The sequence below is a fragment of the Sinocyclocheilus anshuiensis genome, unplaced genomic scaffold (genome assembly GCF_001515605.1).
Source record: "Sinocyclocheilus anshuiensis isolate Anshui unplaced genomic scaffold, SAMN03320099.WGS_v1.1 scaffold209, whole genome shotgun sequence".
NCBI classification, from domain to species: domain Eukaryota; kingdom Metazoa; phylum Chordata; class Actinopteri; order Cypriniformes; family Cyprinidae; genus Sinocyclocheilus; species Sinocyclocheilus anshuiensis.
Genome location: NW_015540880.1, coordinates 508090 through 524002, shown reverse-complemented (window position 1 = coordinate 524002; position 15913 = coordinate 508090). Strand labels below are relative to the sequence as shown.

At 37.4% G+C, this 15913-nt stretch overlaps 3 protein-coding genes across 7 annotated transcripts in view; 2 read left to right on the top strand and 1 right to left on the bottom strand.

Annotated features, from left to right (window-relative positions):
* Positions 1–4626: 4626 nt before the first annotated feature.
* LOC107688325 (peptide-N(4)-(N-acetyl-beta-glucosaminyl)asparagine amidase-like) lies at positions 4627–10639 on the bottom strand. 3 transcript variants are annotated; one of them, XM_016485957.1, is made up of 12 exons: positions 10253–10639; positions 9889–10003; positions 9092–9319; positions 8452–8614; positions 8037–8256; positions 7231–7352; positions 6897–7153; positions 6621–6797; positions 6327–6515; positions 5271–5448; positions 4923–5100; positions 4627–4877 (listed from the first exon to the last, which is right to left on the bottom strand). In XM_016485957.1, exons 1-11 carry the CDS (start codon positions 10351–10353, stop codon positions 4925–4927), a joined length of 1926 nt encoding a protein of 641 aa, XP_016341443.1. In that variant the 5' UTR covers positions 10354–10639; the 3' UTR covers positions 4627–4877; positions 4923–4924. The 3 variants fall into 3 exon arrangements, with proteins under 3 accessions (XP_016341443.1, XP_016341442.1, XP_016341444.1); XM_016485956.1 differs by having other exon boundaries at positions 4627–5100; XM_016485958.1 differs by lacking the exon at positions 4627–4877 and having other exon boundaries at positions 4969–5114.
* A 760-nt stretch (positions 10640–11399) lies between these two features.
* Positions 11400–13076, top strand: LOC107688399 (nuclear transport factor 2-like). 3 transcript variants are annotated; one of them, XM_016486057.1, is made up of 5 exons: positions 11400–11497; positions 11679–11842; positions 12011–12082; positions 12155–12253; positions 12841–13076. In XM_016486057.1, the coding sequence occupies exons 2-5, from the start codon at positions 11744–11746 to the stop codon at positions 12955–12957; spliced, it is 387 nt and encodes a 128-aa protein (XP_016341543.1). In that variant the 5' UTR covers positions 11400–11497; positions 11679–11743; the 3' UTR covers positions 12958–13076. The 3 variants fall into 3 exon arrangements, with proteins under 3 accessions (XP_016341543.1, XP_016341541.1, XP_016341542.1); XM_016486055.1 differs by having other exon boundaries at positions 11666–11842; XM_016486056.1 differs by lacking the exon at positions 11400–11497 and adding an exon at positions 11505–11609.
* A 1714-nt stretch (positions 13077–14790) lies between these two features.
* Positions 14791–15913, top strand: part of LOC107688324 (ADNP homeobox protein 2-like) — a 5943-nt gene continuing 4820 nt past the window's right edge. Inside the window, exon 1 of the mRNA XM_016485955.1 lies at positions 14791–15012. The gene's annotated coding sequence lies outside the window, so the exon portion shown is untranslated. The remainder of the gene's footprint in view (positions 15013–15913) is intronic.

Sequence of the window (15913 nt, the reverse complement as noted above, 5' to 3'; positions counted from 1 at the left end):
AACAGTCTCTCGCTGTCGGTGCTTGTAATGATTTTTGCGTCTTTCTCGGACAGTTTAAATGCTTCCACACTGCTGATGTGTGCATAAAGAGTGCGCGCCTCTCACACCGTGTCTACACCTGACGCAAGCGGCGCGGCGCGACAAAATACTATAGAACTCATTATAATCAGTGATGCTGTCTACACTGGATGCGGCACGACAAATCCCCGACAGAAAACTGCTGCCGCGTTTTATTTATGACGTATTGACACAAATTTCAAATGAGTTTCAACGGTCGCTTTGTCGCTTCTAGTGTAGACAGCCTTTTTAGATGTTGAGGCGCGGCGCGACAGGACAACGGTGTAAACACGGTGTCACTTGGCTGGTTGCTATTTGATAGCGTCACGTCATTGTTAGGTACAGTTTATTCGGTCATTTCTCTTATTGGGCCAAACACCGAAAGAGCTTTTTTTTTTTTGTGCTATTTTCGGCCGAATAATCTCGGTTGCCGAACATTCGGAGCATCCCTAGTTTTTATCACCTGTTTGAAATCTCATTCTGACGGCACCCATTCACTGCAGAGGATCCATTAGTGAGCAAGTGATGTAATGCTAAACTTCCTCAAATCTGTTCCAATGAACAAAATACACATCAACATCTAGGATGGCCTGGGGGTGAGTACATTTTCAGGAGATTTTAATTGTCAGGTGAACCATTTCTTTAAAGATAAGTCTTTAGAACGTGTGAATATCCGCATGACCGCCATATGTGAAAAGTATTTTTCCTGTCTTAAAAATTCCTTCTGCCAAAACTACAGAACAATTTTAGTATGTACGGTTGGATGCATTTGGAGTGCATGTGTTCTTGCTAGTGTGTGTATATAATAGTGAAAATCTTTATGAAAAACTGTATATTTTATATAGTAGCGAAGGATGTGGCCTACACCTCAACCATGAAAAATGACTCTAATTATCTAATATTGTACCTTCAAAGAGCACTTATTTATTATTAAACCTAAAGAAATGGTGATAAATGCTAGTATTGAGAAGATGAAGATTCCTAATCAGAAACTTGCACATTTGTGGTCTTAACCAGAGCGTGAATGTGACGTGGTGTAATGAGGAGCATTCCCTGTCCAGTTAGAGAAAACAGTCTTAATATGCTTCATCTTTATGGCTGTGCTTCTAATGAAAACGTACAGTCTTTGTATGTAAAGATGACACGTGCAATGACTCGCACTATTGGTATTTTCTAAAATATTTGTACTTTTAAATACTTAAGAGATGGGCTTTGTACTACATTTGGGGGAACGGCGGGGGATAAAGCTATTTTAAGGTCTTTGTACCTTTGCTTTTAAAGACATTGCATATTTTATAGAATCATTAAATCTTTAGAGCAACTAATGTGAAAGAAATGTCTACTTTTGTGTTAGTAGTTTGTGTTTGTTTTAGTAGAGGGTAATGTTGCACAAACTGCACAATTTTTTTTGTTTTTTTTTGTTCTTGCACTTTTTTAGATACAGAAAAAAATCACAATCATCCATTTCTTGAGTTATTACATGTTTATGTACATTATATCATTTATTCTGTTGCCATTTTTTTGTTGGCTGACCAATTTAGGTATGTTGCAGTATGTCTGTTTATGTTTTTATTGAAAATGAGTCAACAGACTGGAGTTCCTGGATTTATGCAAAATTTGCTGGCCTAGTCTAGCATTTCACCATGTAGCACAGTGCCCTCAATGGTGTTTCCAATACTATAACGTAGGGCTGCACGATTAATCGAATGCAATTGTCATGCGCATCTTGTCAGTAAAGCCGGTTCTGTGATTAGTAGTAAATCTCCAGCACGTGCTTTCAGATGGAGCAGCTTTTTACTACACAGAGCCGTAGTTCACTGACAAGCTATGCAAAATCACGTTCATAATCGCAGATGATTTAATCGCGCGATTATGAAATCGAAGAAATCGTTCTGCGATTACGAAAGCTGTTTGCGTAGCTTGTCAGTGAACTACGGCTCTGTGTATTAAATGCTGCTCCATCTGAAAACACATGAAAATGCCACATTTAATAACATGTTTTTACTCCAAACTCACTTCATAACGTCAGTCGAGTGTTTGAAATAAATCCTTTTGAAATAAAAGCTTCTTACACAGAATAAGGCACGCAACATATTTCATAGTATTCTAAGCAGTGATAAAAGCAATGTCGATTAGCATCGCATTATTATATACTTTATTATAATAAAAATTATAATAAGATGAACTCCGATAAACCATATATTGTCGTAGTCGTGTGTTTATTAGTCACGTTGAATTAATGAAAGCAGTTAAATCTTCTGTTTATTCAGCAACCGCTATAGGGATTTCCTGGGTTTCTTCTGCGAGGCGTATTTGGAGTTTCAGCGCGAGAGCGCCCTCTGGCTTTCGGATGGAGATTTACTGCTGATCACAGAACCGTGCTTCACTGAAAGATACGCATGACAATCGCAGCTTCTGTCTAATCGCAATTTATCGCCTTTGCGATTTAATTTCGATTAATCGTGGAGCCCTACTATAAAGCCTGTTAAACCTGGAAACCGTTTCCTACATAGCTGTGGCATGTGCTCATGTTCTGTCTCTTGACTGTCTCTACAAGATAATAAAATTATTTCAAATCATATGTATTTGTTAATTAACCGCCTGCTTCACGTGTGGGTCCTGACCGCCCTGTCAGGGTTTATTTAGCGCTAATGACTGGCTGACTGTATGTTATCTCACTCTTATACAACAGGTAGTTTTGGTCCTTTAATCTGATTGGCTGAGCAGCATTCCAAGAATGACATTAAAGGGGTCATGAACTGAGAAATCAAAATTCCCTTGATCTTTTGACATATCATCATTGTATAGAGATATTTAGAGATACATATAGAGATCATTGTACTATAAAAACATCCTGTAAGTTTCAGAACTCAGAACTTTCTCGTTAGTCTAAAAACAGCTTATATTGAAGCCAGGTCTGCCAAAACGACAGGTTGTGGAATGTGCCACTTTATGATGTCATAGTGTGGTTAAACCCCACCTCCGCAGAGGAAGATCAACGCCTGCTTCTACATCACTGCCTGTTTAGCCCCGCCCACTTATTCGTGCATGTAGTGTAAATAGCGAGAGTCAAACGCATGTCTATGCAGAAACCAAACGATAAAGATGGCTCCGAAGATTATTACGTGCTTTGTCTGATATTACAGATCGTTTGATATGTACAGAGTATTTATGCGTTTTTAAGCTAAATCACAGCAGCGTCCATCTATGAAGGATGTAGGCCAGGGGTGTCCAAACTCAGTCCTGGAGGGCCGGTGTCCTGCAGAGTTTAGCTCCAACCCTAATTAAACACACCTGAATCAGCTAATCAAGCTCTTACTAGGCATGCTAGAAACTTCCAAGCAGGTGTGTTGAGGCAAGTTGCAGCTAAACTCTGCAGGACACTGGCCCTCCAGGACCGAGTTTGGACACCCCTGATGTAGGCTGTCAAACATACACAACTGTTAGCCAATCATAGCAGTGGGTGTTTACTTCCGAGTCTACAATCCACCACGTCTATTCAAACAGTGCGTTCTGATGAGAGTCAACACAGGACAGAAAAATAGCCTATTCTAAATTATGATGTAAAAATCTTTATAACTTTTAAGTAGACAAAATACAAAATAATAAAAAAGGCAATTCATGACCCCTTTAAGTATAACATCCCTCCGTTTATCTGTTTTTGCAGTACCAGCTGTCAGTCTGTGCGTTGATCCTGCTGTTTTCATTACAGAAGACTGTTATTTTTGCATATTATTGCATTATTTATAATTGTTTGACAAAATAGATTTTTTATTACAGTGGGATTACTTAACATCACACACTGTGCTTCTAGATTTCTTAACTTTCTTGACTCAAAATAAATTGTAATAAAAATGAAAAAGGTCCCAATCTCATCTTTTTAAACTTTTAGAGTTTTGAGTAAAAAAACCATAAACGCATTATCTTCTGTGTAATGCATTATTCACCCAGAAATGAAAATGTACTCCCCCTCAGGTCATCCAGGATGTAGAGGAGTTTGTTTTTTCATCAGAACAGATTTGGAGAAATTTAGCATTACATCACTTGCTCACCAATGCTTCTAGCATTTTGTCCAGAAAGAGTGGTGGATTTGTTTCTTACAAATGCAACTTTTTGTAAGACGTTAATGGATGAACTGGAGTCATGTGGATTACTTGTGGATTATTGTGATGTTTTATCAGCTGTTTGGACTCTCATTCTGACGGCACCCATTCGCCTCAGATGATCCATTGGTGAGCAAGTGATGTAATGTTAAAATCCCCCAAATCTGTGCAGATGAAGAAACAAACTCATCTACATCTTGGATGGCCTGAGGGTGAGTACATTTTCAGTTTTTTTTTTGGTGAACTATTCCCTTAAGTAGTCCAACTAAAGTGTAGTGAAGAGTTCATGCACAACTGAAGAATTAAATCATTTAATGTATTGCTAAAAGGTCATATCATTACACTTCCTGTTCATATCATGAACAGGAAAGTATGATGTACAGTTAGTTTTAAAATGTACAACAGTGATGCCTAAAACTGACAAATAAAATCGTTTAAGAACAATACCAGATTTTTCATTTCCAAATCTAGTCACATCTAAACTCACATTTATTTGACATGTTACAATACAATAGTTAAATTTTTAGAACTGACCAGCTTTCCAGAGTAATTCACAGTAAACTATTTCTGGCTAGTGGATAACAAAGGGTAAATCCATAAAATGGCATACAGTAAGAAGACATGCAGGTAAGAGTTGATGCTGGGTGTTAAAAGAAAACCCTTGATTGCAGGGTTGCATCTAAAAGGAAACTAAATACTTTCTTACCTTTGATGAAACATTTTCTTAGTATTTCAAATGAGTACTTGCAAGAGATGTGTAAATGCTAAAACTCTTCCATTTCAACCAAAATTTCAAATAAAACTTTCTCTGTGTCTTTTAAACTCTGCCTGAAGAGCTGAGCGTGTTGCCATGACACTTCACCCTCTCCTCCTGTGAGCTCCACCTCCACAATCAGCTCATTGCCTCCGGACAGACTTGAAGAGGAGTGCAGTTCACCATCTGTGAAAACAAACCTATTACTAATATTATAATCAAGCTTAATTAATTTAGCGGCAATCATGTTACATTTAAAAACCTACTTCAGAAATGAGCTCTTGAAGCACAGAGAGCAGTGATTCAACCTGATACACAAAGCACAGAGCTGATGCATCAAACGGTGAGACTCGTACCTCCAGGGAACTCTATGGTGGTCTCGGCGGAACGCAAACTCCAACGAATGCTGCCTGAATGGAAGGTCTGGCTGAAGGCTCGGACCGAAGCAGACTTTATCTTCATCCCTACTGGAGCGCAGTTAAATTTCCAGCTTATCCTCCCGAAGGAAGAACCCTCGGTTCGTGCCAAATACACCTACAGTACAATCACAGAACCAGCATTGTAAGTACTGCATTTAAACCCAAGTATGTTTAAGAGGCCAATGGCTAATATGATAGAAAGGCCTACAAGTAGAAATGCACCGATACTGTAACTCTGGTACGATGGGTCGATAATGACTTTGATTTGATGGCCTATTCGCAAGCATTAAAAACTTTAGGGTCACTAAGATTTTAATACTTTTATTCAGCAAAGACGAATTACTTTCATTATGAAGTTTAAAACATTTATAATGTTACAAAAGGTTACCATTTCAAATAAATGATGTACCTTTGAACTTTCTATTCATTAATGAATTCTGAAAAAATGTGTCATGGTTTTTACAAAAACATTTAGCAAGACGAGTAATGACTGCTGAAAACTCAGCTTTGCCATCACAGGAATAAATAACATTTAAAAATATATTAAAATAGAAAACATATTTTAAATTGTAATAATATTTCACAGTATTACTGTTTTTACTGTATTGTTGATCAAATAAATGCAGTCTTGGTGAGCAGAAGACATTTCTTTCAAAAATATTGACAAATTTTACCGACCCCAAACTTTTGATACTTTCGGTAGTGTATTTTAAATCAATATTACTCTACCAAAGTAAGAAAATTTAAACACATCATGAATTTATAGAAAGCAAGAATATACAACTAAACAAGTGATACTACCAGATTAATATTGAACAATATTATAAATAAAATTAAGTATAAAATAAAAAAATTAAATGTAACATCAAATATACTATTAATTAAAAAATAATAATAAAAATTAGACAAAACACAATTTATTACTAATATTGGTTATATAAAGAAAGGTAGTTTCCATCATCTTCAAAAAATAAACAGCTAAAAGAAACAAACCATCTGCCAGTCTTGCTCTTCTTTCCTGAACATATTTTCTGTCCTCCAAGCACCTCTCTGCCATCCTGGGATAGTCTCTTGGTCATTGCTCTGTCTGAAGTAACAGTTTTTGATCACGTTGTAGCAAATGTGGAACAACTTGTTTTGCTTTTCAGATTTTGTAGGAATGAAGACACATTCCTGTGCATCCTGGGAGAAAACATACATAAAAGGTAAGTTAATATATATACATGTATAGAAAATCCCTCCAATGGCATAATCAGTAAAAATGACTTTTATAGATGAGCATCTCACCCCTTCAGTGTTACTTGCTCCAGTCTCCCCTCGAACCACCCTCCAAGCCAGAGATCCTGAGATGCGACCTCCCAGCTCTCCAGAAGTAGAAGTTTTGGGAGAAATAAACTCCACCAGCTCTACCAGGAGTCTTTGCAACAGCTGCTGCTTCCTCTCTGCTCCTAGAGACTGCTGCCTCTAAAGGTATGAAGTGGTAATGACAGTCAGATTCATTTATTCGAGGCAATAATGAAAGGAGCTGCACTTTGGATGAGGGCATGAAAATGACAAACGTACCGTAGCATTGAGACCGTTAAGCTTATGAAGCAGCCATGTCTCCTGTACCTGTGTGCGTCTGGAAAGGACCTCTGGGTGTTTACAGGAGTACCTCCATGTCACATCCACAACCTGGTCCTTAGAGAATGCCAGGATGTAGGAGAGTTTCTTCCCCCAGCCGACTTCATACAGGAGGGGTTTATCGCATGTGTTCTCACAAGGGTCACAGTGTAGCCAGCGACGCTGTGACTGAGAATACACCTCAGTCCACACGTGATCTGAAAGCAGGACAAAACTGAGTTTTTCTATTCCCAAATTATATCACTGTGGTACAGTAATGCTGTAAGATTTGTACCTGTGCTGTCCCAGATATATCTGGCCTCGAGGCCTAAGGCTCGGCAGAGCAGCGTGAAACAATTGGCCCATTCCCCACAACGCCCTTTCCTGGTCTCCAGAAGCTTCTCTGGGTGATTGTACCTGGGAAAGGGAAAAAAAGTCAATTTGCAACTGTATTGACATGAATAACATTGCTCTTTCAGAGTCACATGGACTACTTTTGTGCTATTGTTGTAATTTTGATACAGAATACAGGATAGAAAGTCATACAGATTTGCAATGACATAAGGGTGAGTAAATGATGACAACATTTTTGGGTGAACTATTCCTTTATGCCTATTTATTAAAGGGGTCATGATTGGCCAGCTATCCAGTGCGCTGTGATTGGCCGAATACCTCAAGCGTGTGACGGAAATGTTACGCCCCTACCATACTGTGATGCCGTGTCCCGGAGTGACGAGACAAAAACATTGAAACCCATTAGAAATGAGGCTGTTATGCAAATCTTCCCACACAGTGACGCAGACATGTGGGGGTGTGTTTAAACGAGGCGTTTTAGGAGGTCGTGGACCAGTCTTAACTTTTATAAAGAATATCTCTTTGGGTTTGAGACTTTAGTCTTTGCAACTTTAGGGATCTTATCTATTCACGAACAGCTTGTAACACTCCAAAGAGAAAGGAAAACTTGAAATCGCATCATATGACCCCTTTAATTCGATAGGGAGAATACAGAATAAAATTCCATAGAGGATATTGAATCTTCAAGATATGTACTACATTGATTGACAGTGTAGCTTGCTGATAGTAATGAAAAAGCCGATGTACCTTGGGAATCTAGTGGAGAGTTGGCAGGTGTGACAGTAGTGGTTCTCTACACGGCCTGCATCCCAGCGTAGGTCATCATTTGAGGGGAGGAGGGATCCAGAAGGCTGGGTTGCACCTCCACATCGACTGCATGGCAGATTGTCCACCCAGGAAAAGAAATCCCCTTTGAACCACTGCAACAGGTCTAGAATTAACATGTCCTTCTCACCTAGAGTACACACTGAGTGGAACACAACACATAAACATTAGTCTGGTGCCTTAATTTCATCCAGGTTTAAACAGATTTTTCAAAATGTCTTTGTATAAAACTTTTAAACGAGGGGAGTCATTTTTAAAAATCCTATTCTAAAGAATATCAAAATGTATTTATATAAAACTGTCAAACTGATGTAAAATGATAGCAGATCTTGCTAACCTGGATCTGCACCCTTGGCTTGTTTCAAGCGTTCTTTTGCTCTGGTTCTGAGCAGTTCATGAGGTATGCAGTTCAGAGCCTTCTGCTGCAATTCAGGGCTCTCGTATATCAACACATGCTGGAAGTTTGACTGCAGAGTCCTAAGAAATGTCACGCTGCTTGACTAATACGCCAGAAAACAAAAAGGAGAAAAGAGTATGAAAATGCTAGAATCAAACATTTATTTTACACATGATTAATTTAGCTGTTTTAAGTGGTAGTGCAGAAAGCTTCAGCTATAAATGGAAAATCAAATTCATGATATCATCCTTAAAAAGAACCTGCAAATAGGACCCTAACCCTATAAAAAGAAAACTGAGAATTAGGAAGAAAAAAAGAGACTCACTGTGAATGGCAGAGCAGCTGGTGCAGGTGCAGGTGTAGGGACGGCAGCGGCAGAAGAAGCGGAGGGTAGTGGCAGTAAGATTTGTAATGTTTTTTAAATAAGTCTCTTCTGCTCATCATGGCTGCAATTATTTGATCAGAAATACAGAAAAAACAGTAATATTGTGAATTTTATCATCCTTAAAAAGAACCTGCAAATAGGACCCTAACCCTATAAAAAGAAAACTGAGAATTAGGAAGAAAAAAAGAGACTCACTGTGAATGGCAGAGCAGCTGGTGCAGGTGCAGGTGTAGGGACGGCAGCGGCAGAAGAAGCGGAGGGTAGTGGTGGTGGGGCAGGACTTGGAGGAACTCTGGCACTTTGTTGGCTGGATGCAGCTTTACTCGCACCAAGTCTCTGGTCCCTTTCAGCTGCAATTGTCTCCCGCACCTGCCTTAGCCTCTCCACAGATGCAGACTTAGGAAACACCAGGTGGGTTTCAGCCTAACATGGACACAAACAAAAAGCAAATCTGACATGTTATGATGCTTGTGTATATGTATATATATAAAACTGTTATTACAATCTTAAATAAGTGTTTTCTATTTTAATCTATTTTAAAATGTAATTTATTTTTATGAAAGCTGAATTTTTAGCAGTCATTACTCCAGTTTTCAGTGTCACATGACCCTTCAGAAATCATTCTAATATACTGATGTTGGAAACAGCTGTGCTGCTTAATATTTTTTTGGAACTTGATACTTTTTTTAGGATTGTTAGAAAAGATTTCAATTTTAAATAAATGCTGTTCTTTCTATTCATCAAATAATCCTGAAAAAAGTATCACAGGTTCCAAAAAATATTAAGCAGCACAACTGTTTCCAACATTGATAATAAATCAGCATATTAGAATGATTTCTGAAAGATCGTGTGACACTGAAGACTGGAGTAATGACTGCTGAAAATTCAGCGTTACATCACAGAAATAAATTATAGTTTAAAGTATATTAAAACAGAAAACTATTATTTCTGTATTTTTTATATATTTAAATGGTCATATGCAGGGCACCAACCTCCTCAAATCCCATCTCAAAGAGACATTCAACTGCTCCTTTGACAGGTAGAAGTTTGGTGGAAAATGTTGGGTTTCCGATACGGATTGATCTGTATTTATCCTCATTTGGGTTTCTACAAAGCACACATACACAAAAATCAAACCAGACACTGAAAAATTGCTGAAGAATGCGATAGAAATCATACGTAGCCTACAGATCGCGTACAATATGATGAATGTAAAATAAGGAATTCAAAAAACAAGATGGTTGGACAGACTGTCTGATAGACAGCATACCTACATACAGAAGAGACTGCCAGTTCCAATAATCAGGCATAACAACATTCCACCCGGCACTGTGTGTCCGGAGCAACTTCACTTACCTAAGAATATTGTCCGCGTATGTAATGAGCAATTTAGAAACATCCAAAAACACTTCTGTGGGATTTTCACACAAAGCAGTGACTCCTTGAGACCCAGACATGGTTATACATTTAACTTCTATTAATACATCCGCGAAAAACAACACGTAACAGTCTTCTACTGAAAGTTGCGAATTTCTAGCTGTCCGTTTTGTGCCTGGTAGATATATTCTAGAAAGAAATACTGTCGATTATGCTCTTTTGTTGTTTAATTTTTCATATAACCATAAAATAAATTAAATCCCTTTAAACATATTTTAAGTGCACGTTTTGGTACAACAGAACCGTCTGCGTGCAATCATAGATGGACAGGCGATCCCAGAGCCCTAAACAAGCGACTTCAGAAAGGATGGCATAATAAACGTTTTTTTAAAAGTCCTTACCGTCGTCCGCTATTTTATTATTATTTTATTAATTTACAGTTGTTACATTGTGCTTGACATCAAAACACAAGATAAGGCGTACATTTCACAGGATATAAATATACTATATAATACAACAATTATAATAATTGCATAAAATATTGCGATAAAAATAATACCACGTTTTTAAAATGTACAAAACATTGCTAAAGCTAATAAATACAAATACAAGTATAGAGATATATTTATATACAAATATAGAGATAATAAAGCTTTCAAAGAATGAACGGATAGGCATTGAATTGAAAATATGTGTACATAGGTGAACTACTGAATAGACATGAATGGATATGTACAGTAATTAATAGAACATTTAATAATAATGACACACGCCCTGTTTTTGCTTTTATATTCATACAAAATGCTCCAATATTGTTTGAGGTCGAAAAAATGTTAAATTTTATGTGTAAATCCATTTCCTTTTTTTATGTCTATAATATTGTTACTATTACTATGAAGCGAAGTTAAATATTTTTCTGTTTTTAATTATTATACTTTTTTGTTTGCATAACTTAATTTATACCTTAACAAACTGTAAAGTGTTGTTCTGAATTAACAATTGTTCTTTTGTCTAGTGTTTATATTCACATGCATATAATTGTTGTTATCAAAAATTCTTAGCAAGCATCGGTTGTGCACTCGTTTCGTATGACCAAAAAATGAATCCAATTTCTGAACTGATCTGGTTCACCTACTCTCCTAACAGCTGATCTCAGATCTGCCGGTAACTTTTTCATCGCTGCTTCTTGTTCCGGCCAATAAGGCGCGAAGTTACACAGCCCAGGTAGCGTTGCCATCACATTGAGGGGGACATTTTTAAGTTTGAAAATAATATCTACATCAAGAATACTTTAAACACGATATTATTTAGAATGACTATTTGATCAGACTATATGGTATATTTAATAAGCTATATGATATACTTTCGTTTAACTTTGTGATCAATTTCCAGCGTTTGTTTGCAGAATCGGCTACACGTGGGAATTTGTCTGTTCAAAGTTACGCAGGATCTTTAATACGGCGAAAAACAATGGCAGAAAAACCGATGTGGGAGCAAATCGGCAGTGGATTCGTGCAACACTATTATCAGCAGTTTGATACAGATCGCGTGAAGCTCTCCGAGCTGTATGTAAGTGAATTATTGCGAGTAAAATGACTGACAGCGAACGCGGGATGAGTTTAGGTTCCGAACCCGTATTATTTTGTTTTAATCTATCCTTATTGTGTTTTAGCTGTAGTTTTAGTACTCCATTCTAAGCCTGTATATAAATTATGATATCACACTTTTCTCCTCTAGACCGATGCTTCCTGTTTGACATGGGAAGGAGAGGGATTTCAAGGGAAGAGTGCAATCATGACCAAACTAAGTGTAAGTTAACTTCTTTTACAGCTGTCATTACTGTCTTCCTGATTACTTCTAACAGAATGTGCCTGTTTGCAGAGCCTTCCCTTTCAGACCATTCAGCACATCATCACCGCTCAGGACCATCATCCCACTCCAGACAGCTGTGTCATGAGTATGGTCATGGGCCAGCTCAAAGTAAGACTGCATTTATTAAAACAGATCTGTTTTATCAGACAGCTGTCAAAATTTAGATTTAAATAGTGGATTTCTGAAATTTTGTTCAATGACAATGATATCTGTGCTGTTATATGTCTTAAAGGAATAGTTCACCCAAAAATGAAAATCTGCTCTAAATGCACTCCCCCTCAGGACATCCAAAATGTACATGAGTTTGTTTCTTCATCGGAACAGATTTGGGGAAATTTAGCATTACATCACTTGCTCACCAATGGATCATCTGCAGTGAATGGGTGCCGTCAGAATGAGAGTCCAAACAGCTGATAAAAACATAACAATAATCCACATGACTCACAATGACGTTAAAACGCCTCAAAGACATGAATCGATTGACAAAAGGATTATTGTGTTTTTATCAGCTGATCCAAGTCATGTAATGCTAAATTTCTCCAGATCTGTTCTGATGAATATACAAACTCATCTACATCTTGAATGGCCAAGGGTGAGTAAATTTTCAGCAAATTGTAATGATTGCGTGAGCTATTCCTTTTAATATGACTGTAAAAAAACACAAACATTAATATTGTTTTTGTATAATTTTACAGGCTGATCAAGACCAAGTTATGGGCTTTCAGCAAGTCTTCTTGCTGAAGAATGTAGATAACAAATGGGTCTGCACCAATGACATGTTCCGATTAGCTCTTCATAACTTTGGAGCATAGTATGTAGTATTTACAGTCCATGCAACTTTTGTATCTGGAGTATGGCTTCACATTTCACATTCCGAACAGTTTTCGTCCTATTTTGCCAAGGATCTTGAAGGTTCACGATCATCTCCAGATAAGAAAAAGACATGTTAGAAACAACTGATTATAATAATCATAATTTGTATGTTGTGGCATGCACTGTTTGAAAACAACTTCAGTTTGATAATAAATCTCCTGTTAGTACAATCCATCTTTGAATGCCTATGCATCATTGTTTTAGTAAAATGTCTTTGTTCCTGATTTATGATAATCTAAATAATAAAAAACAGATTTTACATTAGTGAAACAATCAAGACCATGATAAAAGTATGAATACTATTGAGAAAATGGCATCAGGGAAAGGAAAACGTTGGTGTCAGTTTATACCGGTCCTGACTGTATTTGCCTCAGAGGGTCATTAAAGTTCATATGAAAACATTTGTAAACCAAATAGTTCTGGTACTGGGTGCCGATTGGTCAATAAAGTATAGTCAAATGAAGTGGTTTATTGTCATTTCTGTGTTGTCTGCCACAGGAAGAAACAAAATACAGTGTCTGTGGAAACATTTTACATACAGGTTCAAGACTAACAATTTCAAATACAAGTACGTAAAAGATAAATACACCACAAAGTGTCTTTTCACTTATTTGCTGTGTATATCACTGCACAGCACCCATAGAGGGCGTTTGTATTTTGAGTTAAGTGGTCAGTTTGCGACATTAAGTTAAATTGTTGGTCGAATGTTTAGTTATGAACTTTATCTTGTAGTGGAAGGATGACACTTGAATTTGCTTAATATTTGAATGAAAATTTGTGTCCATAATTGAATTTAATAAGTATAATATAGGTACTTATTTTTTGAACAACATTAGTTAATCTTCTAAAACATTAAGAATGAAAATTATTTTACGTATAACATAAAATTGCACAACTTGCTAGGTTAGTACTATTTTAGCCACTAGGAAATAAAAATACTCAAGATTTTCTAAGAAAGTCAACCACTTTTCATCACCTGTGGCCTGACAACCCTTAGAAAACTGCACACAAGGTCTCCGATATAAAGAACAATCTGTGAACTAATTAGTTAATTTTGGTGCAACGTACGGAGCATGTTACAATGATCGCAATCATTATACAATATTGGGTCATTGAATACAAAAAAAATCCCATGATTGCTGAAATTTGCTTTATTTATAAATATTTTTTACATTGGATTGTGACAATTTTAAATTAAAAAAATGCGAACAAAATTGTTGTGATCAAAACATACATTAAAACAAAATGGCTTCATGTGTATTGTCTAAAAGTAACTTTTTGTCATGCTTTAAAAAACACTTGTGAATCGTTAAAAATTCCATGCACCGTCACTGCAAGTAGCTTTAAACCGGTTTTTCATAGGCCTTTGATTGTTTAAATTACTTGTTACCCATTGGATGAAGACTAGTGGTGTGATATGACTTCAGCGACAAGACCCCTCCCATCTTGTGCCGTTGCTCAGCAACCAGCTGACTGTCCAAGGGGCCATCTAGTGGCTATGCCTGTGAATTACAAGTAAGTGCGCCCCCTCGTGGCCAGACCACATCTAAGAAAATGACTCATTATGATGAATATTTGAAAGACTGAAACTAACCACAACTGGACTAGGTCCAACTTAAAACTTAGACATACCACTCCACGTGATTACCACTGAAAACCAGCAGGGGTGATATCTAAGGAAGTTTTTCCATTTCAAGCATACTGAATTTCGATTGGCCAGGCACGCAGTATGATAATTATGCCCTGACGTAACTTCCCAGTTGTTCAATGCGCCATTTTCTCGACTCTGAACGGCAAGCACAATAAATGAGTCCTACTTGCAAATATTAATACATACACTTCATTGCTGTTTCCATAGTTGAGAGCGCAGAATTATTGTTTCAACATCCTACACCGCTTCCACGTCTTCTATCATCGGTTTTGGCAAGCACGCGGATTGGAGAAAGTAGCTAACGTTAAATCCCCTCCCTGAGTCGGTGTGGCGCTGAAAAAAGGTAACGTTAATGTCCTCACAATTCGTTAGCAGTGGGAACATTAGCTTCGGCGTTCAATTGTTGCGGGTTCGTAATGATCAGGAAGTAGAACGAAGCCAATTAGCCAAAAGCTGCGAAGAGGTTACTTTATGGCATCACTGCGTTATTTAGAATCGCGCATTGGATGGAATCCGTTGTTTTGCGATTTGAAACGATTCCTGTCGAATTCATGCTGATGTGGGGCGCTCGATACATTACATTTGACCAGTTAAGAGTTACGTTAGACTATTGTTTCGAACATTTCGTGTGCTTTGGCGGGAGTGGATATGTTTGGTCAGCGCTCGCAGTCGATGCTTGCAATAAATAATTACAGCTTGAATTAGATGTGCATTTAGGCGCTCTCGGTATGATAATGTAAACTTGTGCTGTCAGAAAGTGTTGTATTTGACCGATGCAGGGCTAAGATGTGACATTTTCTGTCATTGCAATGCGTACATTTAGCATGTGTATTTCCAACATTCGTGAATACAGAGTTGTAGATAATACACGAGGTAGTAGTCCTCCATGTGAGTGATATGTGTTGTATCATTTGCTGCAGTACTGAATTCAACAGATTTTGGTGTTATAATCACTGCACGTTCAACAGGCACAGATGGGCACCTATGACCCATCATGAACATTAGAACCTCTTTCACAACAAAATAAAATAATTACATTTTGGAGGACTATTAAAGTTATTTTGCTCTTCTTTTCATGACAAGTTCTCCCCCAAATTCATATCAATGCCAAAATCAAATTTTCGTTATTTGAATAATTGAGTAATGGAGATGTGACGACCATCCAGGGTCAGATATTTATCGGGTCAAAAATGACAAGCTTCCCTTGATAATTTTAAGGAAACCAATAACATGCATTTTAATCA

Coding starts and splice junctions, on each gene's coding strand:
- LOC107688325 (XM_016485956.1), bottom strand. CDS start 10,353: ATGTCTGGGTCTCAAGGAGTCACTGCTTTGTGTGAAAATCCCACAGAA. Junction 10,004..10,252: donor TACGCGGACAATATTCTTAG/GTAAGTGAAGTT, acceptor TGTGCTTTGTAG/AAACCCAAATGAGGATAAAT. Junction 9,320..9,888: donor TTGAGATGGGATTTGAGGAG/GTTGGTGCCCTG, acceptor TGTCCATGTTAG/GCTGAAACCCACCTGGTGTT.
- LOC107688399 (XM_016486057.1), top strand. CDS start 11,744: ATGGCAGAAAAACCGATGTGGGAGCAAATCGGCAGTGGATTCGTGCAA. Junction 11,843..12,010: donor TGAAGCTCTCCGAGCTGTAT/GTAAGTGAATTA, acceptor TTTCTCCTCTAG/ACCGATGCTTCCTGTTTGAC. Junction 12,083..12,154: donor CAATCATGACCAAACTAAGT/GTAAGTTAACTT, acceptor GCCTGTTTGCAG/AGCCTTCCCTTTCAGACCAT.